The 26,244-nt window shown below is 42.1% G+C and overlaps 1 protein-coding gene across 1 annotated transcript in view; it reads left to right on the top strand.

Moving 5' to 3' along the window:
* Positions 1–325: 325 nt before the first annotated feature.
* Positions 326–26,244, top strand: part of LOC133005772 (kelch domain-containing protein 8B-like) — a 108,115-nt gene continuing 82,196 nt past the window's right edge. Inside the window, exon 1 of the mRNA XM_061075554.1 lies at positions 326–716. Within this exon, the coding sequence (XP_060931537.1) occupies positions 326–716 (391 nt within the window). The remainder of the gene's footprint in view (positions 717–26,244) is intronic.

Raw genomic sequence — 26,244 nt, 5'->3', positions numbered from 1 at the left:
CACCCTCATCATACCCTCTCTCTTTCTCTTTCCCGATTCCGTCCTCTCCCCTCACTAGCATTCATATCCTCTTCATCCCTACATACCTCCCCTGCTCCCTCTGTCTTTCACTCTCTCTTGTCTCTGTTCCCCTGTGAACTTAAGAGTTCAGGTGGTCACTCAAACAGACAGAAACAAGCTTGTGCTTCCCCTTGTTTCATCTTCTCTCGCTGAGTTTAGTTCCGCCTCTGTGTGTCCCCCTCTCTCACTCGACCCGTCCCCCCCCCCCTCCATCCCCTCCGGCACGCTGTGTGATGGTGCGTCCCCTCCTCTCGGCCCTGGAGACATGCCCGTGCAGGAGATGGCGGTGAGTCCTGTCAAGTCCCTGTACTGGGAGCAGTTCCCCCCCATGTCCCAGCGCCGCGTCTACTGCACCCCCGTCTACCACGAAGGCCTGCTTTACGTGCTGGGCGGCTGCAACGAGACCGGCATGCCCCTGGACAGCGTGGAAGTCTTGGATGTGGAAAGCCAGGCGTGGAGCCAGCTGCCCCCCCTGCCCACTGCCCGGGCGGGCGCTGCGGCCGTGGCACTGGGGGGGCAGGTGATGGTGCTCGGGGGCATGAATCAGCAGCAGACTCCGCTGGCCTCCGTGGAAATGTACCACCCTGACGAGGGCAGGTGGGAGACGAGGACCAGCCTGAGTCAGCCGTCGATGGGCATCACCACACTGGAGAAAGGTAAGACTGTGGAATGCATGTGTTACTCTGCTTTTCTCTGCAAATGCATGTGAGCATTATCGTCATCAACAGAGAGTGCAGCAGCTGTTAGGAAAGAGAGATCCATTCTTTTGAATCTGTCAGACAGTATTTTCTCGACAGAATATATTTTCAGTTCACTTTGTTGCTACTTCAACAAAGTAACTTACCGGCTGCTTCACGTTAATGGGCTCCGCTCCTCATGTCAGAGTGTCGCTGTTTGAGTGAGAAGTGGCAGTGCCCAGGGGCCTGTGTGTGTGTGTGTGTGTGTGTGTGTGTGTGTGTGTGTGTGTGTGTGTGTGTGTGTGTGTGTGTGTGTGCTCCCATTCTGAGGAGTCTGGGTCACACACACACAGACACACAACATTTTCACTCGCTCACTGTATTTCACAGGATGGCCTATTCGATGATGATTGCTTTTAAAACTGTGTAATAAAATGTGAGCATTGTCACTCTCAGGGGAGTTCATAAAAAGTATAACAATGTGACTGGCGGTTTCTGGCCAAAAATGAGAAGCTGCTTCTTTCCCGCTTCTGTCGAAGACCCATTGTTGATCAGAATGGAGGAATAGGCTTCTCCTTTCCCATACTTGTGGTTTTGGTATTGAAAGATAAGGCTGCATATGTTACTGTCTTTGCTTGGTTGGCAGATTGTTGTAGTGTGTAATCCCTAACGTATACTCTAGTGCTGCTGCATAACATGTATCCAAATACCTGAACAGCCTTGGTTTGACAGGTTTCCTTGACTGCGTCGCTCCTTTGAATCCCACTTCCAGATTCTACATTTATCACTGAGGGACTGTGAGTTCCACTCGTCAATTACTCCAAAAAAACATAATCCCGGCTCATGAAGAAGTGATGAGGTAGAGTTTACAGCAGCGTTGAAATATTTATCTGACTATAAGATTCATAAGAAAAGAAACACAACAGCAACAAACTGTTTCCCATGAAGTGGTGAAGTTAGTTCATTAGCTGCTCATTCTGGGAGGAGCCCCTCAGCGACAGTGGAAATGCTACAGTGTCTCCTGAGTGGAAGCTGTCCTCACTGAAAAAAAAGGTCTGGGCAGAAAAGGTCTCTGGTTCGATTTTGATTCGACTCCACAGAGTTTCAACAAAAAAACTTACCTTGATGTAATAACAACGAAAGACGAACCTATATCTGTCCAAAAAATCCAAGAGGATTCTCCCTACCCTGCCTAGTGCCCCTGAGCAAGGCACCTTACTCCCCTAATATCTGCTCCCCGGGCGCCGTACATGGCTGCTCACTGCTCTGTGTGTCCTGCACCAGATGGGTTAAAAGCAGAAGACAAATTGTGTCTGTGCATGTCTCTGCATGTGTGTGGGATAAATAAAATGTATCTCTGTATCTCTATCTCTGAGATCATGGCTGCTCACATGAAGCCGGAGCTTAAGTTGGGCTTATGCTCGCTGCATATTGGTGCAGTCCCAAGATTCAGATTATATAAATGGTCAAAGGGTTGTGTGTGAGTGTCTGCTGCGATATCTCTCCATGCATGTGTGCTTCCTTCACTTGGTCTCGAGAGGAATGTGGAACATGGCTCGCGTGGAGGAGCCCAGTCGTCATTCAGTCTGCGCTGAATAAACACACTGGACTTAATGCTCATTCCTCAGGCGTGTGCAGGCTGTCTGAGGTTGTGAATGTTGGCACAGATGAAAGGAGACTTGTGGGAAAGTGAGACAACAGAATGGTCTGATCGCATACTATTAAAGAAGAAATGATACACCCCACCTCTTCCGCCAGAGAGATTTAAATTTGAAATAGATTGATATTCGACTGAGAGCAGAAAAAGAACAGAGGGAGAATACAAGTTAGGCACTGCTGAAATCTCTCCTTGCTGCAGTTTCCTGTGTTTACATTTTGGGCTGCATGCTACTGAGAGCGAACTGATAAACTAAGGAATCAATATGACCTTTCAAGGTAATAGAGACAGAGTGGGGGAGCATTTCTATGTATTGTATTTTTATTCCATATACCATTTTTCAAGCACAAGGGAAAGAACTGAACACAGTGCTATCTGTGTGATTCTTCCAGCATTTCTGGGACATTCTATTGAAAAAATAGCTTTAGATTTCTTCACATGCAGAAACAGTGTTATTTAGAAAAAGGCAGCACACACTGTATGAAAAGAGCCTGGAGGGTTCGGTCCTTTTATAGCTTTACCAAAAATACAAGAGAGAGTGTAAACAAAATAATTGTGTATTTTTCTGCTGTAGCGTGTTTGCCAATTTAATTAATTACTACAATTGTAAGGTTAAAATAGTTTAACTTCAGAACATGGAGTTCACAAGCTAATTATATGTTAGAAATTCCTTGTTCATGACTGGAACATCCACTGTGTCAGAGCTGCTCCTGCATAGAGTTAGCAACTATTTTGGAAACTCTTTTCCCAGAGAGGCCAAAGGTTAGTTTCTTTTCCCATAATGGTATATGAGAATGCAGACACATTACAGATAAACCTTACTCTGTGTTTTCAGTCCAGAAATGTTTTCTGGTTTTGGATTAACTTTAAATAAAGATGGACGACACGTCACTCTTTTGTGCCACAAAAATGTAAATATCCCGCGATCTGGCACTTTAATTTTCATCTTTTCTGGTGACGTCATTTGGAGCCAGAGCCTGTGCAGTAGTGATGGCGAGGAGGTGATGCTCTATTAAGGTCCTGCCAATACATGAGCTGGACCAATTGAGAGTCAATCATGAGGTTTCAGCCTAATTGTATAGCATCAAATAGCTAATTAAAACCGAACATAAGCAATTGAACATAGATTAATCTGATAAGAATACCTGAAATGCTAGAGACCATCTTGGAAAAAAAGCTGTCATTTCATCCATCTTTATAAACAGTCTTTGGGTCTGATTCATAATTGAAATTGAATATTTCAAGTGTAGTACTTGAGGACTGATAAATTGAAATATTTATATTTACCAAATAGAGCAGTGTCTTTTGCAGAAGTCTGTGGTGCTTGGTAATGAGCGTCGAGATGGGACATGCTTTCAGTCCAGATACAGTGTAGCAGAAAGAGTTGTGTTGTCGAGCCCTGCAGTCACAACACTTCCCTAAGTAGATGCTTGTGTACTCATTAGAGAGAGACGTTAGAGAAAAGCTGAACGGGAACAGCTCAAACGTTCAAGTTTTCACGTTCGCTGAGTGCAGCAGAAGAGATACATCAGCAGGAAACCCCAGTGTTTCTCAGCAGCTGTGGTGTGAACAGGAACATTTAACCATATACAAATAAGAGAGGCACCTTATAGTGTCTGTTAGCAATTATTTATTTAATTCACGCTGTTTTCAGTGTTAAGTCGTGATCGGAGGAAGAGCTTTCGTCTAGTTTATAACAAAACCCAACAGTAAATCCTAAGGGATTCATTAAACCATTGTTAATCTGTGAGAGATTAAAGCTGCAGTTGTGCATGTTAACGTTAAACTTCATGTGAGCTCTGCAGTGTTACTGCTGCCTTTCTCGAACTACTCTGTCTTTAAGTTGGTGACCATGACTCCATGTGCATTGCTCAGCATGTTCATGTGTTTCTCTGTTGACATTAGACAAATAACCAACTGTATGATCAGTGTGTGGGTTGTGTTTATGTGTGTATAGAGTATTATAGAGACTGCCGTCCTTTGGAACGGCTCTGCTGCGGGATGAATCCTGACCATGAAATTTGATTCAGAGCAAAAAGAAATGCAGTGGACAGAGAGGTAAAGGCAAGTTGTTTTAACAGTGAAGGGACTACGGATCCCACAAACCTCTGTGAGTGATCCCCATCCAAGCACTTCCAATGTGCCTCTTTTTAAATTTAACCTCGTTGCAGTGATTTTCATCTTTGCACTTTTTTCCTCATCTTTAAAAAACCTCAGCCTGTTACAAAGAGAAATTATGGTCGCTTTGTGGTAAACGTAATTTAACGCTCAATGATCCAATCATAATCAGCATGATTTTTACACTACCATGGTAACAGCAAGCTCCACAAACCATAGAGTGTAGTACCTCTCCTTGACATCAGAAATAAAATAGGTTTTCTCAAAACTCAGTTGATATTATACAGACTTGTGATTTTCTACAGGAGCACATTGAATCGTTTCAATATTATGGCTGATAATCAAAATCTGTATTTTTGGATATTTATTTCCACCACACTGTTGGGCTCTGTACTACTGCATGTCTGTTATAAATTGGTTGAGATTCATACTTATATCGACCTTCCACCAAAGCCACATGTGTCAATATCCTGTATGGTGCTTCAGTTTAACAATGGGAAAAAGTCTCTGCACACATAATTCAAAAGAGCTGTGCATACTCTCTTAATTAATCATGGGGGTGTTTAGGATTTAATACGCAATACACTAATGAGATTAATGTCTTTAAAGGCTTTGCACAAAATGAGAGAGTGATATGTACTTTTTAAATGATTAAGTTGCTCCGTTCATTCATAGTGTCTCTTTTACCTGACTCAGTGACACGTTGACAGGCAACTCTGACCTGTTGTTTGAATATTTTCAATATTTTCTTTACACTTTGACTTTTATCCATGAATTTTTTCTCATGTGGTGTATAATTCCAAATGCTTCTCCACATTACTTCTAGATGTTTCGCTGGCCCTGCAAAGGGCTTATACGATTCCTTTAACTAATGTAAGGAACAGCAGAGTCTGAGTGTGTGCAGTGTTTACATATGCCCACCGGTCCTGTCGAGCTGTCAGAAATACTAAGTTTACACAAATGTGAGGTTGAAGACACAGAGTTGGGGTGTACTGTTTACTGTGCCATGATCCTGGGATCATCTTAAGGCTCTTATATACTTCTACGTATCCGTTTCTCGGAGAGGGCTCAGCGGGGGGGCAAAGAGTCTTTTTGATTTTTACTTCTCCAACCACTGTACGTCGAAAAAAATTCACCGCCAAACCCATAGGTGGCGCAACGGAAGACGAGCTCAGAGAAGCCTACCCCATTTGGGAAGAAGAAGTCCACGTGTCTCTGTTGACATGTTAGCTTGCGTCCCACACACTGAACCATGGCAACTAACAGAACTAAATAAAGTGACACCCAGCGGGTCAAGATGCTGATGTTATCGTTTCTTAGCGCAGCGGTTCCCCGGTCTTGTTTCCGAACTGTGTTGCTGATTCCACAGCTTGAATCTGCTTGAGGCTACATGTAGCTAGAAGCTACACGGACCTAGCTCCCCCCAGCTTCCACACACAGTCAGCAGGGACTCCCGACACTAACTACTACTATCCAGTGTTTGCTTCTAACCTGACGGTATTATAGAAACAGTGTCATGATAGAAGTGGAATTAAAGTCGTGACGGCAGGTTTTTGCACTGTTACCACCGCAGTTAGCATGGTGGCTAGCCCGCTAGCCTAGCCTGCTAGCGCCTTTTTGAAAGCTCGTTATAACCGTATGTGACCGTGCACACATGCCGTCAGTGCTCGAACGAGCCACCGTCAGCCGGACAACTCCGCTGGCTTAACACACACGTCACATTAATCGTAGAATCATAGTTGTGTATGTGTTTATTGTGAATCAGGAAGTTAGAGGTCCGGAAATGTGAAATACGGAAATGACGTCCTAGGGAAATGATGTCGTTCGTGGACCAATCACAGCCAAGAGCTGTCCGTGGGCTCTCCGACATAAAGACGGACAGTTAGAAAAATCAGACGTGTACGAAAAGCTCTCCGAGGCGCTCGGAGAGGGCGTTCCATGACGGATAGGGCGGTCTTATCTATCCGTTTTACAAAAGACGTACAACCATAAATTGGCCTTTACTGTCAGAAACCATCTGCTCTGTGACTGAACACCACCAGTAAAGTATAGTTTTGTTTATTTTGTAGAAAATAAATCTCGATATGGGCAAAAATAATAAACATTAGTAGGCTTACTCATTAGCAAGCATGTGTTTGTGGTGTGGTGTGAATACTGTATGTATGTGAGTGTATGGCCTCGGTATGTCAGTTGGCACGGAGAACCAGCCTCATCAAGCCAATCAGCCTGATAATAACAGACAGCAGGTGTTTATGGATTCAGTTGACTTGCTGTGCATCTCGATAGGGATTCAGCTTGTTTCCCTGTGTTAGTGACTGGACGGTGAGTGTGGTGCCACATTTAGCTTTGGCCATGAAACAGAACACAGGGTTACTGGAGCAAGTGGAATAGACCTCCTCCCACTGTGCAAAACTAAAAACACACTTTTTCAGATACTGGCACCGTGCTGCTGACGTCATCTGGATCAGGTCATCGTTCAATGGCATCGAGGTCCCACTGATACACCCACTCAACCCATCATTAGTCAATCTTGTAGGGTGTTTATTTAGTCTATAAACTAGTTAATGTAATTACCACAACTGCACATATGATAATGATTGTGCATAGCAGTATTTGTGAGCAGAGGACATACTTGTGAGCACGCATTTCTGCTTCGTGTGCAACTGTGGTTCTGAGAGCTCAGGGCTGAGACGAGCACAAACTCGCCATCTCCTGATGCTGCAACCGGTCAACACCGTCTGAAAGTCGCTTGCTCCTCGAGTTAAATTTGTGTCTTTGGGGGAAGGGACAGTGGCTGATGACCTGTTCCACTTATTCTTCTTCTCGAAAGGGATGCATGTCACAATCAGTAGACCTTTGTGTTTGTGTGTGTGTGCGTGTGTGTGTGTGTGTGAGAGAGAGTGAGAGAGAGCGACAGAAACACAGCTCGGTGAGTGCTTTGAGCCTATGTTGGAAACCTCCACACATTCCCCACTGATGTCTTCTAATGTGTATGTGTGTGTGTGTGCGTGTGTGTGTGTGTGCATGTGTGTGTGTGTGTGTGCGTGCGTCTTACAGCTGTGTCTTTCTCCTCCCCTCTCATCATTCGCCCCCCTGCTGATTTCCTGTCTGTCCCTGACTTCCTCTACATTTCACGGTCGACTGATCAAGCGAGCATTGCTGTTGCCTGGCAACAGGTGTGTGGCTGCCGTGTTTGTTTTTAGACTAATCAGAGGGAGCAGGCTGATTTGTTGTAAATGAGTGTCGGTGTGTGTCAGGCAGAGCCACAAATAAAGTGTGTTGTGTGTGTGTGTGTGTGTTCCTAAGTTAGCCCCAGATAGAAAATGGATTAAACAGAGTGACTGTGAATCTATGTGCATAATTTTGGAGCCTTGGGCATAATAACTGCTCTCACCCACTGCTCCATAAGAATGTCAGCTTTTCTTCCTCTTCATGCCTCAGAGAAGCAGCTCTTTAATTGCTACTCCAGAATGACTCAAGTATCATAATCCAACTGAGCTGACGTGTATAATGTCCTTTCCCTCCTCAGTGTGTGATTAACGGTTGCTGCCCTCTCCTCAGTCAACAGTCGCTCTGTCAGCCGGCCTGCACGCTGCCTGGCGTACACGTACCCGCTCCTCGAGGCTGTCAGGCTCCACAAAGATAAAAAGTATGTTTCATCAAAGAATGAGATAATGGCACCGTGTCACGGCTTCACAAAGGAGGAGGAGGAGAGTTTTCTTTTAGGGAAATAAGGTTTCGAAGTCAGTTACAAACAAAACCTCAAGAAAGAGTCTTCTCTTGTAGTCGCATCCGATTCTTGGAATTTAAATAAATTATATGTTTCTACTTGTTTGCGCTTTAGAGCGTTCTGTTGCAACATCCACATTTTAGCTGGTGCTTGCTTTTCCTGAGCAACCTGTGCTGACCTGGTTTCTGGGCTCGCGGAGCTTCTGAATGCATAATGCAAGGCTCTGGTTCATTCTACTACGAGCTGGGCTGCAGTTATGTTCTCTGTGATATGATAATGTGCAGAGTTTTGGTCATGCACTGGATTCGGGATTGGATGGAGGAAGTTTAGAAATATGTGAGGCAATGGACCTCTGGGCTTAAAGCAACACTAGGTCGTTTTTAGACCTTAAAATATCAACTTGATCATTTTGATGATACACAAACTTGTATTCGGGAGAATGGAATGTGTGTCAGTGCGTCAGCGATCCTTGGACGCTTGGAACTGCACTACTCTGGTGAACAGTGCTGGAACAATACAACCTGCTTTCCGGCAGACGCCACACACCTAAAACCAGAGGTGCAGCTCTTTATAAGAGACAACTAGCTTGCCATTATTAGTGTGGACATCATGGCAGAACTACTGAAGGAACTTTGTTAAAGGAAACAAAGAAGATAAAAAGAAGAAGTGACGAAGTAAGAAACCAAACAAAAGTGAATGCTGGAGCATATTTTACTCGTTGGCCAGAGCTACCGGAGGCCGACCTGATGCTGTTGTTCTTGGGCAAGTAATTTAGGACCTGTGTTTGCTGTGTCGTGTGCTGTTACCCATTTAATTAACCAAAGTCCTTGGAAGAGAAGCGGCAACAGAAGTGCAAACACACTCACACACATACACACAAACACACACACACACACACACACACACACACACACACACACACACACACACACACACACACACACACACACACACACACACACACACACACACACACTCAAACACACACAGTCTGTATAAATGTTGTTTGATGAAACTATTAGTCCCTGTTGAGGAGGTTGGGGCTCTTTGATCTGATATCTTAACTGCCTGCATTACTGCTCCTGACTGACGTATTCACACACCGGGTTGTCCAGGGGCCATTCTTGAGCTTTGCCTTTAGCTTCAAAGAGTTAATTTAGCCTAGTTCACCACCTTAACTAAATAACTAATGGTGTGTGCTTCAGTGTGTATTTATACTCTGTGTTTGTTGTGTGATAAGTCAATAGAATGGTCAATAGACTGCATTCATATTGCGCTAGTCTTATCGACCAAGTGTGTCAAGATTCAAGTCACATTCACCCATTGACATGTACACACACATTTTCATTCAGCTCATCTTTACACCTCGCTTCTCTATAACACATCACTCACACTCTGAAGCAATTTACGGTTTAATGTCTTGCTCAGGAACACTGGACGAGCGGCCAATCAAACTGCCGACCTTCTGGTTAGTCAATGATCCGCGTTGCCTTTTGATTCACAGCTAACCGTGTGTGTCCTTAAGTAACACATTCTTTTTTTTTAAACAAACAAACACACACACACACACACACACAACCCTAAAAGCCCAACAATGATCAGTTCTTCTTTGAGCTGTTTGGCTGCTGATTGTTTGTGCAAACTTGTTATGCAGCTTTTAAAAGTCATCATTCTGACGGGATTTTCTTCTCTGAGAGGCTTATATTTGTGAGAATAGTGAAGCCTGAGATAATGACATCAAAGTGACATTCGTCTGTGGAGACGTGGCTTTCATGCTCTCTCTGTTTTGCTTGACGAAGCTTTTCCCCTCAGTGTTCTGAATTTTAAATGATACAACTTTTGCTTGGAACAAAGTTTCAGACTTTTTGCTTTCCTTGCACCTCAAGTTAAACCCACAGCGCTGAGCACAGTGGTTTGTATTCCAGCTACCAGTCTCTGATGACAGAAGTCTCAGATCATGGGGTTAGGCTGAGCTGATGTGGAGATGTTCTGCTCGAGGGGAACTTGCTGCAGTTTCTTCATATTCATATTTCATCCAATACTCTATCTCTTCATATAATAGCAAAGCAAGGGTTTTACTTCTTTCTGTTCTGTCTGGGCAGCAAAGCAACAACCATCGTCATCAAGAAACACAACACACATTCTTTTGCAAGACGGGATAGTACATAGTGGCAGAGTTGGACACATCATAAATATTAAAGACTGAATTTCATTGCAGTGTTTTCATTTGGTGCGTAGCTTATGTGGACTTGGACAAGCTTTAGAATGACATCACTGTTTAACTGACATGACTGATTCAGTTTGCAGAATATATATAACACTCAGTTTGATCTTAGTTTATTGTTCAAATGTTGGTATAGTGGCTGTGAATAAAAAACCTTAATGCAATAACAAAATATTACCAAATACACTAAATATAGTTACATTTTCTTTCCAAAATTAATTATCTCACAAATCTAAATTTAAGTGGGCATTCTGTATGTAACTTGTGTTTAACAGGAGCATGACCGGCCTCTGTCTAGTCTAAAAGACAATAAACATTTATACATTGCATTTTAGAGTTCTGGTGTCTATTGATGCATTTGATCACATCTTTTCTTGATAAATCGTTAAACGCAGATGTTAGATGATTATCACAGCACATGACCGTACAGATCGGTCTGGTTTACAGGCTACATCAAATATCCTTTATAGCTGGAACTTAGTGAGCCAATAAAAATATTAACAGCCAACATTCCATTTTGGCTCAGCCACTCACACAGAAAATGTGTGCTCTGTGCTGAGCAACCTCTCTAGTCTCATTTTTATTCTTAGGTGGAAGCTACAGCTTCAAAAGACTCTGAGATTTAAGTTCCACATTGATGGCAGCCTTCATATTCCAAAGTGTAACACAGCACAACTAACCCTTTTACTCCACTGGAATACAACCTTGTCTACAGCAGTATACAAAGTAGCTCTATTGTTCCTGTTCCTACACATACTGACTGCACAACACTCAACAAGATACTTCTCTTGTCAGAAGAGGCTTAGAAGATGTTGGGTAGGTGAAAGAGGCGAAACAGAAGTGTTTGCAGCGAGAAAGTAGAAGAAGGCTCTTGGAGAGAAAATAACTCCTGGAAGTGTGCAGAACGTCACAGACTGATGATGCACAACAACAGGAGAGTATCTATGAGTGTGAACGTTCTTAAAGGAGGAATAAGTTGAGTGCCATCAAAGTGGAAACACTCGTACTCCCTCTGCCACTCGAACCCAGCAGAGCTATAAATCAAGAGTGGAGGCTCTTTGGCCGGAGACTGAGGTGCTGACTCTTCACACTTGCAGCAAGGATTAGTAAATCTGGAATCCTGCTGTCTGATGGTACTCTCTCTGCTTACTGTTAGTGGCAGTGCCTCATCCTCTCAGCAAAGCACTTTACCAAGGGAAGCCTGGAGCCCTGCTGAGGCTTTCATTAGATGCTCAGAGAGAGGATGATTACAGTGGAAAAACCTACACAAACAAGCAAGCTGGCTGCCTGACAGAGGGAAATCTGGAGACATGAAACAACAAGACTCCCTTGGGTTACTTGCTCTGGGTTGGGAAGTCTGTGTGTTCAGGAGGAGCGACTGAGACAACAAGACAGGAGACGCTTATGGGCTGTACAAGGGAAAAGGGCAAAATAATTGACTTCTAACCAAGTGTAATGGTGTACAATTGATGCTGATTAAATTTATTACAATAATTTAGTTTGTTATGTATTCATGTGGAAAACTGGTTTCTTTGCTTTCTAGTTGACAGGCTGGGGCAGCTTCCAGAAGCACTTGCTTGAAAAAAGGTGACTAGCTGCAAGGTTATAGGCAGGAAGCTTACAGAGAAAAAAAATGTATTCCAGACATTAGAAGTACAGATATTAATATACTGTAGGGGTTTATAGAGGGATTTGGGGAATATGCTCTGCTTTAATGTATTTTTGTTAATAATATCGCAGCTTTAGGTTGGCAAATATAGCCTGTCTCTGTTTCTGCATTCAGATTTTGCAGGCCCAAGATTTCTGTCACAAGATAAAAAATGTCAAGGTCTGCATCGTCAATTCAAGTCTCCTGAGAGTTTTTAATCAACCAGCCTTGCTCGTAGTTATTGTAATGCTATTGGTCTGGTCTCATCATCAATCAAGCTTTGTTATCAACAGTAAAATCCTATTGCATCTGCTTTTACATGGCTAAAGGCCTGTTTCCTTCGAGCTCCGTTTTGTGGTGATTAATTTCCATGTCATTTAAAATTGCAGCAATATAGCAATTAGTTATACGTTTACATTTGGCAGAGAAACCTCTGCTCTTTGCAGCATCTTGGCAGCAGACATGATTCTGCAGGGGAAACTAAACCTCCTCAAAAGGGCATTCCACCAATTGAGAATTGCACTGCTTTAACATTGTCAGTCTACACACGTTCCTCTTTCTGGTTAATACCTGGGGTCTACGTTTCCCACAATGCAACTCCAGCGACAGTTCAGGAGGAGACTGAGAAAGGGTTGGGTGATGTCTACTGAATGACTATATATATACACACATAGCAGAATGTTTCAGGATGAGGCTGAGAATGTCTAAGGTTGCTATAGAGATCTTTGGTTTCCTTTATTTTCTCTACACGATTCAGGGCAAAATTGATATTGAAATCAGACCAGCAACTGTACACTTTTCATGAGATCTGCAATGTCTACTGTATATCTGTACATGTCACAGAGATGTGAGTGTAAAAACATTGGTTGAAGGGCAGCTTTTTCCTGGTGTATGCTCTCCTTCTCTCTTTATTTCTCAAAATGAGGATACACAATACACCTGGATCAATACATCTATAAAATAGTCAAAAATACACATTTGCATAGAAAGTACAGCATTCAAATAGTACTGATATTTTCAAATTCAAATTATATTTAACTCCCGAACTGTTTAACCGACAAAGACTAAACCAAACATTATTCTGTGCTCAACACAGTGATGACAGTAGGCGTTACAAAACAGCATTGTACATTGGCTAAATCCAGACTGGGCTAATGGCTAATGCAGGCTCAAGCAGAGATTAGTCAAATGAGCTACAGAGTTCAGGCTCTTTTGTTTTCTAATTTCACATCCTGGTTGTTTTCATTTTCTAACTTATAGTCATCAGCCCCAACAGACGCTGCCACAGGGGACATCGATGGAGGACAATTATCAGACTTATCACATCTCCCTCTGGACAAACAAAGAGCTTTATTACCTCAGTTAAGTACGTTAGGTTGTCCCCACTGTCCATTTGCTTATCGGTTGGTTTGATTGTGTGCAAAAACTATTCCACAGATTACCATGCAACTTGGTGGAATGATGCGATAAATCTCCGGATCGCGGGAAGGATCCGGTATATTTTTCTTAAAACTTTCTGCAACGTGGCAAGACAGAGCTTTTAGGAGATTATCACTGATTTACTGGGGAATAATTCATGGATCTAGATGAAAAAAAATCTGGGATATTTAGGAAAGTGATTTGTGATTTGTGAAGCGTGAGCAATTTGGTGCAGCTTGAATGAAATGAAGGAGACTGTTGAGCCTCGGTGGATGTGCACTCTACTGGTGTATATCACATAGTAATCACATAAGCAAGAGGTTGTGGTGGTGTAGAAAGCTTGATAATGACAGGTCAAGAATGTGTTCACCTTTATGAATATGGCTGGATAGCCAAGCCGCTAATGGCTAAAACAGTTCTCTGTTTACACAAATATATGCATCTCCCTGCTCAAACGTGTGGAAATTAATATCAAAACATGTCCCGACAATTTTCTTTTTTTAATTACTAACATCACTTATCACTTTATTCATACAAAACTAGAATAGATATACAGAGACCTCAGCCCAGGTTGCAGATATGAACTTGTGTATTCAACACTTTATAAGGAAATCAGGAGACAAGAAGAGCTGAGGGAGCACTTTCACTGTGTCTGACTGAGTGACTCTGCGGTCATTCCACATAACATTAACAGTCCCATCCCATACTGCTGATGCAGAACCATCTGTGTTGCACAAGTGGATGAGAAAAAGTTCAGCTTTAACCTGCTGACAGTGAGAAAACAAAGCAGTGTCTGAACATAGCTTTCAGTGATGGGTGTTTTTCTGAGATGTTTTTACAGCAGACACTCACAGTTCTTCTCACCCAAACTAGGCATAATACATCTGATGTTGAAAGGAGTCTGCAGGCAAAACTCCTTGAGGAGCTGACACTTAAATCAATAAAAACATTACAACATATTATATGATCTTATCATGTGATAACTGGGGCCAGTAAGTGGCTAGAGAGCTATTAGCCTCATGTACAGTGCTTGTATAGGCCTGTTTTATACTGAAACATGTTATAGAATATAAAGATATTTAATTCATTATTTGTTGAGAAATTTACATATACATTAAAAAAACAAAATTTATATATATGAACTGACAACAGGGTCAGTGCAGATCTGGATCGTGGGATAAGGTGGAGACGCGTTGTCCAATTCTTATACAGTCTAAGATTTGAACATGCTCTAATTTCTTAAAAAAGGAAACGACATAAACTGCATAGCTGTTGACTACAAATATATAGATAGAACTATATGAAATGATTCGACTCAACACAGGATTGTAAACTGATGGTGAAAATGGTGCTGATAGAGAGGGACTGCGTGAGAGAAATGTGTGGACAATAGATGAGCACAAGAATAAAGACACTTGCATTCAAATCAGACTGTTTTGATAGACGAGTGGGTGGGGATGGGGTAAAGGGGGGGGGGGGGGCGGTGATTACACACTCACATCACAACCAAACATGCTGCAGTAACACCAGTGAGTCAGTGACCCACACACTCAATACTTGACCCCTCAGTTGTTGGGATGTGAAAGGAGATTGATTCCCTCCCTTAGTCATGCATCATAAAATATAACGACGACGGGCCGTGAAGCTGTGTGTTGAATACATGCTTGCACACATGCTTTTCCACAAGATGCACACGCACAATTTTCACTGACAATTTAGCGTCTTGGCTGATGCTGTCACTTTAATGTTTGAATGTCTGATTAAGTGTTTTCCTCTGGAGAGCTCTTACGGGAAGAGCATTAGCTGCTGTAGCAATTAAAGTTGAGACTGCTCCAGTCATTTACTCTTATCACTGGTCTCTGTTCAGTAAAGCCTCTGCCAGGATTAAAGTTTTAGTTGTTACTGTTAAGTACAAACTAAAACATTTGTTTATTCATGAACTCTTTTGTTGTTGCTGTGTTGTTGTGTTATAGGCTTTCTTTTTTCCTCAGCTAATTGAATCAAATTGTATTTTTGCTGCTAATGAGCAACACTGCACGACTAAAAGAGGTCAATTGTGTGTGTGTGTGTGTGTGTGTGTCTGTGTGTTTTTGTGTGTCTGTCTCCTTTCTCAAGTAATTTCTCGTCTATTGTCGGCTCCATTTTCATTTTTTTGCTCTATTTTTCCCTTTCTCTCTTTAATGCTGAAATATTCCTCACTTTTATTGTTGTTCATGTCCATCTCCGCTCTTGTGTCTGCATCTGGGCCCGGCTCTGCCTCCCCTCCCCCCCATGCATTACAAGCTAGTAAGCAAGACGATGGAGTGATAGTGTTGTCTTAATGACATTGTATGAATATGGATGAGTGTCATTACCTCTGCAGGCGGGTGAGTGGACAGATAGCGATGATTATATTGAGAAGGACTAAGGGTCACCTGAGAATAAACAAATTGAATCTGTCTAACCTGATTCAAGATCTGTGCATTAACTGAAAGTCAAGACAACAACAACAACATTCCTCGAAGGTTGTTTGTATTCAGGACATCATCTGTGGTCTTGGGATGTACTCACCGAAATCAGTTAATGTAAATAACTTACAAAGCACTGACTCATCCCTTTAAAGGATCATTAATTCTGCCTTTACGTGCAAAAAGCGATACATGTGTTTTAAATGATGTAACTGTCACTGCTCACGTTCTTCCATGCTTCTTTTATTTTTGCATGGTTGTTAAGCAATAGATCCACTAGGGCACTGCAGAGTTGTGAGTTTCTAACAACAAACATGTCGCCAGTGGAGCAGGTTGTGATCATGTTCCTCTTAAGAAAGAGGCAAAAGGTGATTTCTGGTGGTACTTCCCCATTTTGTCTTTACTTCCATATCTGTAAGCTCTCCCCACACGTGTCAAAACGTGGAGGGAATTAAGCCATTTGGACAGATGTATACGGATGTAAGAGTAGAGTCGATTTTATTGATGGATTTGGGGAAATTGAAGTGTAGTATATGGGAACAACTGGAAAAGAGTATATGACATGAAGTCTGTTGTAGTAAACACCAATCTCAGGCTCTTTAAAAACAGTGCATTGTAGGTATATATAAACTAGTTACATATACATACTGTACATGACCAGAAGTATACAGATACCACACAAAGTGTGTGGACACCCAAACATAACACCTGTATAAGCTCTTTTGGCAACAAGCTCCACTCCTCTTGGAGGAGTTTCTACCAGACTTTGGAAGCTGGCCAGGTGCTGGGTTCTGGCTCAAAGCTCACTTTAAGAATTCAAACTATTGGTATTGTCTAACAAACAGTGAAAACTACTATTGTTGTTTTGACAAAAATTATAGTTTGGCTTTGCAGTTTAACTAATCAAAGATTCGAAAGACGTGCCAGCAGGTTGTAGACAAGAGACCACTATTCTCCATATGACATGCTTAATGGGTGTTTGGATATTTTTTGATAGTCTTCTATTTCAATTGACATTGTGATGTAGATGTGAATATGCCCATACAGATTGGCAAATATTAAAATGACTGAAGTTTCTGCAATTGATGATGGCGCTCCAGGATCCCTTGTGGCATCTTGGTAGCCAACTGTTGCTGTAGAATTACACAGAGACGTCACAAGAGAGGGAAATTACTTGAACAATTCTGGGTAGTAAAGTTGATGTGATGCTAAAGATGGTGCTTGTTTGACTCATATACCACTCTCCCCCAAATCAGCCAATCATCTGCTTTATAACAGCTGACTCATGAAACATGTCAAGGCATTTGTAGAAGTAGAAGTATAACAAGTATGCATACGTAAGATGGCTGCTTTGCGTATCCTGCGTCTGTTTGGTGCGTAGGTTATGCACATCCTCAGAAAGTGTACGGAAGATGGAGTACCTACATCAAGGTGGTGGCAGGAGGGAGTTCTTTACAGGGCCAGTGGGCAGGTCATCAGCAACAGAAAAGGCGGATCCAGATTGAAAAAGACATGTAAACTCAGTATTCTTGGAGTGTTTGATTTGGGTGTCTGACATGCACCCTATGAATGCAAAATCATGGCTTTTTTCTGTCATGATATTAACATTAGCCCAGTGTCCATCTTAGGTTACGTTTTTATAGCATGCAAATCTGGAAGACGCAGAAAGATCTTTCTGAGTTAAAGATTGTGTAGTGGAACGCCAAACAATCTTTAGCCTGAGTTCTGTAAAGTGCCATCAACTGGAAACCTCCAGTAACACATGTAGTACCGGAGAAACTACCTGAACAATAACGTTCACGATGCAGCTGGTTGCCTACCTGTAGGTTTGGTTAAAAAGCAAAGACCACAGGCTTGAGCCTGATTTTGGGGCAAAGTCAGCAAAACATTAATGCACTTTTTTAGACTTGACTGGTAATTCAGTAAGTGCTGTGTCTTTGTCCTGTGTGACCAATGAAATGCAGTAATGACTCTCTCTCCATTCATTTACATACTGCAGGAGCCTGGTCTACTTATTTTTAAATAACTGCCCGGGGGTGTGCTGAATGGAGAGACTTGTCTGTAAAGACTTTGATTCTCCTTAATTGGAAGTAAGAGACTTAAGAAAAAGAGCACGGAAAAGCTTGTGAACGCGTGTCCACACATCTTTGTCTATACAGTATAAGTACACTCACTTTAAGCGTGAATCATAGTTTTATCTGAATATCTTTTCTAACATATTTCTCCAGACTTGCCTCCACTGATCCTCTCTCTCCTTAATAACACCTCTTGCTCACTCATCACCTGCCTGTTGATGTCTCCTCTGCCCTCTCTGCTCCACTTTGTCCTCGCTCTGTCTCTCTTTAACACTTTGACCTTTACAATTTCCACAAACTCCTCCCATGTCCCTTCTTAGAACTAATTACTCAGCCAGATCTCTGTTGACAGCATGAGTCATATACAAGTATACATTCACGATGCTCAGGCACTGCTTGATACAAAAAGTAATTTTAATTTATCTTTATATAAATGTTTGGGGTTTTACAGGCACATTTTTAATTTGTGACCTGCCTCAGTGGTGAATAAGAGTGTGTGCAGCCATCCAGTGTTTTCCTCTTATGCTGCTTTAGGCAACATCACACCTTGGTGCCCCTGAACTGCAGTTGTGTTACACCTGAATCCTCCAGCATGACAGCAATAAACAAGTTCATGTTCCAGTGTTGCTGCTGCTTTACATCAAAGAGTACAAAAATTAAAGAGGCAACCGGGTTTGAAATGTCTTCCTTTGAGATATTTTGACAATATATTCTGCTTCCTGTCTCATATGCATTTTCTTGCACCATTTTAGAAAATAGTTCTGGTGTTATTTGTTAAGGATGACAGGCAGGGGCGGGGATGTAGTGATTATTAATGTTGTTAAGGGTGAAAGTTGGCTCATTTATCATTAAGTGAGTTCAAAAACACACACTGTGTTATGCTGCATCCCTTGAGCCAAACCAGTATAGACATTTGAATGCTGCAGGGCTACAACATGCTCCAGTTGAACACAATGGAAGTTGACAGCGTGTCACCTGCCACCATGTGAAACGTCTGCCCAGAGGCTGGAACACTGGGTTCTGTTTTCCACTTATAACAGTTTTATCCTCTATTAAATTTATCAGTATCTTTAATATTTAATATTTCCTACCACAAAAATTCAATTTCAATTTTAATTATGTCATACAATGCTTACTTATGGCCACCAGTCTATTCTGCCTGCACCATTCAATTTCCCACCCTATCTGGTTTCTGTTGGCTTCACTGGAGGCTGCTACGGTGAGATGGGACCTCTGTGCGAAGGAAGAAAGTTTCATTAGTCATACAGCTAATGTGATCTCTGGCTCGCTCGCTCGCTCGCCCGCCACGCCTCACTCATTCTCTCTCTCTCTCTCTCTCTCTCTCTCTCTCTCTCTCTCTCTCTCTCTCTCAAATCAGCAATGAGGTAGGAACATATATATACCACGCTCATCCTTCCGATATTTTTTCTCTCCCTTAGACGTCTTCTAGCTATCTCTCTTTTCATGCCGCCTGTACTCTATCTGCCACTCTCTGACTCATTTTTACTCATCTTTTAACTCTCCTCCTTATTTTCTGGAGGCTACATTTTCTTCCAACTATCATATAATCCTTCTATTATTAATTATTAATAAATCCCTACAGGTATAGGTCTACTCATCATTTTGAGTTCTACTTTTATTTCTCTCCATGTTTTGCTCTCAGTGTTTCTGATTTAACTACATCTCTCAGGTAAGGATCAGGTGTCCTTGGTATTTTCTTACATGTTACATTTCCAGTAGTGAGCCATAAATAGCAGGGCATTTTTTTCTGACTTCTGCTTTCTCCAGTGGGAATTCGATCAAATCCTGCCCCTTGCTGTGTATTTCGGGGCAATGACCTATCTGAAGGGATGCCCCCTTCCCTGTCAGCAGGTTAAACCTGGTCCAGTACCAGTGTTGCTCACTCTTTCCCATCCATTTGTTCAATTTAATGATTTGTTTTAAAGGTTGCTTGCTACAGGGCTCCCTCGGAACATAAAATCAATAAGTCCTGCTTTCAAACTGAAAGTGCACCATATCAGACGGTATTTATCAAATTCCGAGTGCAGTGTAATAATCCATCTGCCAAACCCAGCCCCTCATCTGTGATAGCTTCAAACATGTTTCAGGGAAATGATATGAAAAAGAGGAAAATGGACTCTCTCATACCATGTCCCTGGAGTGAACATGTGTGTGTGTCCTACTACTGATTAAAACAGCAAAGATGAGCTTTCACCCTATGAGAAGCAAATCAGATGAATAATGCAGAGAGCCCTGGAAAGATTAAAAGCTGTTCCCTATTGCTTTAAGTTTGCTTTAGTATGTACATGTTTATGCATGCACACACAAACACGTCATCAGGGTTTGACAATACTACACTATATAATACTTTGCGATCCATGAAGCCCTCAGGTAATGTTGCAGTTCAACTCTCTTCACAGCCTCCACAAATAATTGACTTGTGTTGTAACACATGAACACAGACCCACATGTACTATTTATAGCAGCATGCTGGGGTGCTCGCAGCGCTCTGATGTCTTGTTCTTTTCTGCTTCAGGTTTGATATCACAATGTGTCATTTTCTGCACTCTACATTCACCACATGGTCCTCGGGTAGATTCATAGTTTACAATGAGAGGCATCCTATACAAGCAACGCTTTCATTTCATATCTGTTAATAAGAGCAAGCTGAATTTTATTTTCCTCCTGTTTTTTCAGGCTGATTATGTAGACAGAGAAAGTCACCGTCCCTATAGCAATGCACATATTTTTTACCTGTGCCTATTTTCTGGCAGGCAAAGAAACACAGCAAGAGAATATGATTCACTGCTATAAATAGTGCCATGAAATAAATTAGAAATCAACAGGACGTATACTGTATGTTAAGGCTAGGTAGAGCTGCTGTTAGCTACAATATAGATGTATATGCTTTGTTTATCATTGTTGTTTATTTGCTGGCAAGCAATGCTAAGCAATTCTAAAATAACTAGCATGCAGATAACATGCATATAATATACAGTATTTGATGGAAGTGTTCTGGAAGCTGGTGAAAGGACTCAGGCAGCAGCTTGATGCATCAAGGAGACCAGAAGGTGGAACAATATACACAAGCTAACACAGTAACATGAGCAATTATCCCCCCCGAGGCTGAAGATGTCTCCCACAGCTTCCCCATATATCTTCCTCTACTTGTGTCACCCATTCTAACAGTACATACTGGCTAGAATTGCTGTCACTCTCTATGTCACATGTAGGTGTTCGCATCCTAATGGATAGATAAGACTGGTGATTCTGAAGACTTGTTTTCAAGATTCAAGAGTTTATTGTCATATGCACAACAATTACATTTAGCAGTCGCTGGTAATGAAATGCTTGGGTCACAGGCTCTCATATAGTTATGCTCTGAAAGTTACCCAAGTATAAAAATATAAAATAAAAATAAATATAGAATAGAATATAAAAAAATATATATATTTTTTTATATATGCTAAGGTATAGAGTTAGTGGAATTATGGCAGATTGGAGGAGTTTAAAAGTCTTATGGCCCAGGGGATGAATCTGTCTCTGAGCCTGGTGGTGCGGGCCTGGACTCTGCGGTACCGTTGGCCAGATGGCAGCAGGCAGAACAGTTTATGGCTGGGGTGAAAGGGGTCTTTAATGATCTGGTTGGCCTTCTTCCTACACCACTGGGTGTAGAGGTCCTCCATGGATGGCAGCTCCGTCCTTGTGATGTACTGAACAGACTTCTCCACCCTCTGTAAAGTCTTACGGTTGAGGGCGGTGCAGCTGCCATACCAGGAAGGGAGGCAGCCAGTCAGGATGCTCTCTATGGTGAACCTGTAGAAGTTGCAGAGAATCCTGGCATCCATGTTTAGCCTCCTCAGCCTGCGGAGGAAGAAGAGCCGCTGTCTGGGCGTCTTCCTGATGGAGTTTGTGTGGTGGGACAGGTCAGGTCATCACTGATGTGAACCCCGAGGAACCTGAAGCTGCTGACTCTCTGCTGGGTTTTCTTTGGCAATCCAGGAATATGATACAAACTTATTGTTTATTCTAGTGGACACAGGTCTATAGCGATGGTGGTTAAACTGAACAGGAAGTTGCTATGGACGTTCAGTGTAGGTTAACCATGACCAGATCTGATGTAAATATAAAGCTATAGGTCATTTTGGCAGTATCAGCTCTTTGCTCAGGTGAGATTTAAGGGTGTTGCTGATAGTTTTGTGAAGCTGTATCCTCTCTAAGGTTCTGTCTGTTAGTCCGTGTCATCGTCATAATTTTTTATTGTGGTAATTGAAAGAAACAATAATAGTTGGAAGACTAGTGGAGATAATCAGGGACGATTGTTGGAGGAGCCATGGAATAAAAAAAGAAAACTGTTTATCAATAAAGTTCGGCCCAATCAGATAAAAAGCAGATATAAGGGCATGTCAAGATGAGCATCTGCTCTTTGATTGAGTAAGATGAGGATCTAAAGACAGTTTAAAGAAATGTTAGATCAAGACTAGAGAATGATGTCACCTGTTAGAGGACCTAGTAGATGTCAGGGCCAATGCAGGTCAAAACATTATTTGATGTCAACAGAAGGCTTGTATAACAAAGTTCACTCCATCACTGGCACGTTTCATCGTTTCTTTATCACTAACGCCCGGGCCACACTGGATGCATGAGCAGCGCGTCTCAGGTGAATCTCCTGCGTGACGCGTTGCTCTTCTAGAGAGTCGGGTCTCACCTACTTCCTCTGGGTGCTGCATGAGGTTCACAACAAAATAGACAGTGAAGTGTCACACACAGTATTTGCAACACTTCCTGTACCTGTTTCACAGTAAAATAATTTCTGTTGTCTGACTCCATTCATTTGTTTTAACAAGGGGCTTATTGTTATCATTGCAAGACCAGAAGATGCACAGCTTCAGAGTTCTGGCATTATACTGAGTACATGGGCTACTTTTATATTAAGGAAATACAGGAGGCAAACCAGAAGCGTCACATTGCAGCCGTGTAGCAGACACACCTCCTGGCTGAATAACACACACACATGAGATGCAGCTGATCAGTGACGCAGCCATCACAGACTGAACATGCACCCAGTGTGGCTCAGGTGTAATAGAGCAGGCAGGATAGAGATCTGGGAAGGATCAAGTGAATGGAGGCAGGACGGTGCACAAGCAGTAAAAAGTATAACAGTCATGTATGGATATATTTGTTGTATTGCTGTGTCCCCACACTTGTCTCCTCTCCTCAACACAGACTCAGATTGCTCAGGTCTGTTGGCAGTATCCTATAGATAAGTTGCTATTTCTTCAACCAAAACAAAATAACTTGGATACAGTGCTGCCTTATAGACCTGAGGTGATGCTGCAAAGCTCGACTGGGCTCAAAGTATTTTCCAAACAAGCTGAGAAACAGAAGTCAGGGGCTGGTTCTTGGCACCTTATGAGCCACTGCCAGCTGAATTGTATTCAGTGAGCCCATAAAAGCTTCTCTAAGTCCTTGTCATGTCGTCACACTCACTTCATCAGGGGATGGCAAAGCACCAGACAAAGTTTCAGCAAACTTTTACAAGTTAAAAAGCAAAGTTATTAAAACAGCTTACGTCTTATTGACATTTTGTGATGCCACTATTTTAATTTTTATTTAGATTCTTAGTGTTTCACAATTGTCATAAAACCCTTCAGTAAGACATATTCTACAGTTGAGGATAAAATGTGTAAATATAACATCAGTGATTTACTGTTTTCCAGTGCATATCTTTTTTTTCACTCTCTTAAATTATTTTGGTCTGCTCCATCTCATGCACTGACTGGCTGACATTTGATTTATTTAGCATTGTTGTCAATGTAGCACATATTCCGAGCTTTGTTGGATTCGACAGGTAAGCCATGGGAGTCCAGTTAAGACTGTGAAAACATATCGGCTGTACCAGAATAGGAAGGATGTCCGGAGTGTCAGAAACACCAGAAAAAGGATATTTCCATATATCGGTACAGCCATCAACCCGTCATTAAAGAAAGTTTGATCTATGCAATGTAAATGCAACACATGATACAGAGTTCAGGGCTGAGACCCCATTCAGTCCATAGTGTGCTACATTTACTGAATATGTACAGTCATCCACTATACGGTGCCCTGAAGATGGAACAATGAAACATCCTCCATAATTTTTGTGTGTTGCATTTTATTTATGATAACATTACAGTGCAACTTAACTGTCAGTGCAGTTGATGATGCTCAGAATCTCTAATTTACTACTAAAGCATAAACTCTTTAGAGAAAGCCAAACATTTCATTTCATCATTATTCTCTTATAATTCCAGGTTTAATCTCGATTTGTATCAAATGTGTTTCTTATATTAAAGGGTGGATGTCTTTAACCCATGAAATTAGAGTTATCTAAGTTATCTGATTGCATCATGTTTCGGTTGGTAGACTAGGGTTTTATTTATGATTGTATTTTCATCAGAACATGTGAACCATAAATGATGCAGCGCAGGATCACAGATTGTGGTGCACAGACCCAGGAGGCAGGTGAGCACAGGTGTGGTAACAATCTGCTCCAGGTCAAAGGGCTGTCAGAGCAGGCAAAATAAAGCAGAGCTGCTCGGGTACAGACCAGCAGTCCAGAATGAAGGCATGATTGGTCAGGCATTCCGGATGATCTGGCAGAGTGTGACTCATAGACGTCTTCTGACATGCATGTGGATGAGTAGCAGCTGGGTGGGTAGATGACTGGGTCAGGTGATGACGAGAGGATAGAATGTGCAGCACAGGTGATGTGTCCCAATTTACTGAATAGATCACACTGGGGAGACACAGCCAGTTCCCTTTTGGAGGAATGTGGCCCTGGTTCGCTAAAATGTGCAGCTGTCAGTTTGCTACAGTTCAATGCACGGGGAACAGCTGTTGAATGGTAATTGGAGCCAGGTGATCATCAGCCACTTTCCTCTCTGTATGCTAAATATACCAAGCAGTCAATTGGCATAGCACGCAGACAGGAAAAAGCTAAACTAGCCAAAGAAAATCAAAACTTTACATTTTAATTATTAATCACGTTCTTCTTTGTTTGAGGTAACAGTAAAATAAGAAGTTACCACCGCTGAGTGTTCACCACATACTTTTTTCAAGTCACATGGAAGGAGTGAGAACATTTCCATGATGTGGAACAACCTGACATTGGTTCTTTCCTGTCAGTTGTGGGAAGGTTATGTATGGATTGACACACACATAAATATAATAATAATCAGCTGTTTCAGGATTCATTCATGTGAATTTGTAAAACTTAACACTGACCTCAAAATAAACTCTTTCGAAAATTCGGTTTTATTCGCTTTTTTAATGGCAAAATACATGTATAACCTTTCTTTTAATCGCTTAAACTATTCAGTTCTTTGCTGGTTGAATAGATATGTTTCATCTTGAGATTTGTCTTGAGTTGACACCATGGCAGCATTTGACAGTTTCTCCCTGCAGATCAGGCGCATGTGTGGGCTTCACCTCTCTTTGTGAGAAGCCTTAATACAGGTAGCTTTCCCTGTGCTGCTGTAGCCAGAACCCTGCTGTTAAGATTAACAGTTCAGAACGTGGTGCAGAGCGCATTGTGCTCACGCTACGCTGAATTTCTCCAGAGCAGCCACGCTGAGCAGAGATGATGTTTGAAGAGATTTTCTCCCTAGAGGATCCAAATCCATGACATTCAGATCAATGCACAGGCAATGATTGAGAAATTTAAAAAATCCAACAACTACTTCTAAATGCAAGAGCTTTTCTCATTGGCTATCTCCTTCACGTTGACCAGATAATATTAAAATGCAGTTCACCTGAATTGTTTGCCTCACTTACCAGGCACTGTGTGACCATGGAGGTTAAGGATCACTGAACTTCCTGACCTCTCCCACCTGCTGGCCCGTGAACCACGACGCGCTCTGTTGGGTGTCCCCTCCAGCCGGGCCAGCTCGACCAGCTCAGATGTTGTTGTATGGTTTCAGTTCATAAGTGAAGTCTCCCTGGGCGTAGAGCAGTGTAGTGGAAAACAGTCCATGATCTGGGTTACTGTCTCCAGAGTCTTGACCAGCCTTGTTGGGTCACCACGCGCTGCCAGCTGCCCTTGCGCTCCACTGTGTCTCAGTTGTGTCTGATACATACCATCAGTCTTTCCCCACACCTCAACCCAAAAATAAATGAAAAAAAATCCTATATAACAAATACATATATTC

Source organism: Limanda limanda, chromosome 7 (genome assembly GCF_963576545.1).
Source record: "Limanda limanda chromosome 7, fLimLim1.1, whole genome shotgun sequence".
Lineage (NCBI taxonomy): Eukaryota > Metazoa > Chordata > Actinopteri > Pleuronectiformes > Pleuronectidae > Limanda > Limanda limanda.
This window is presented reverse-complemented; position numbering and strand designations above follow the sequence as displayed.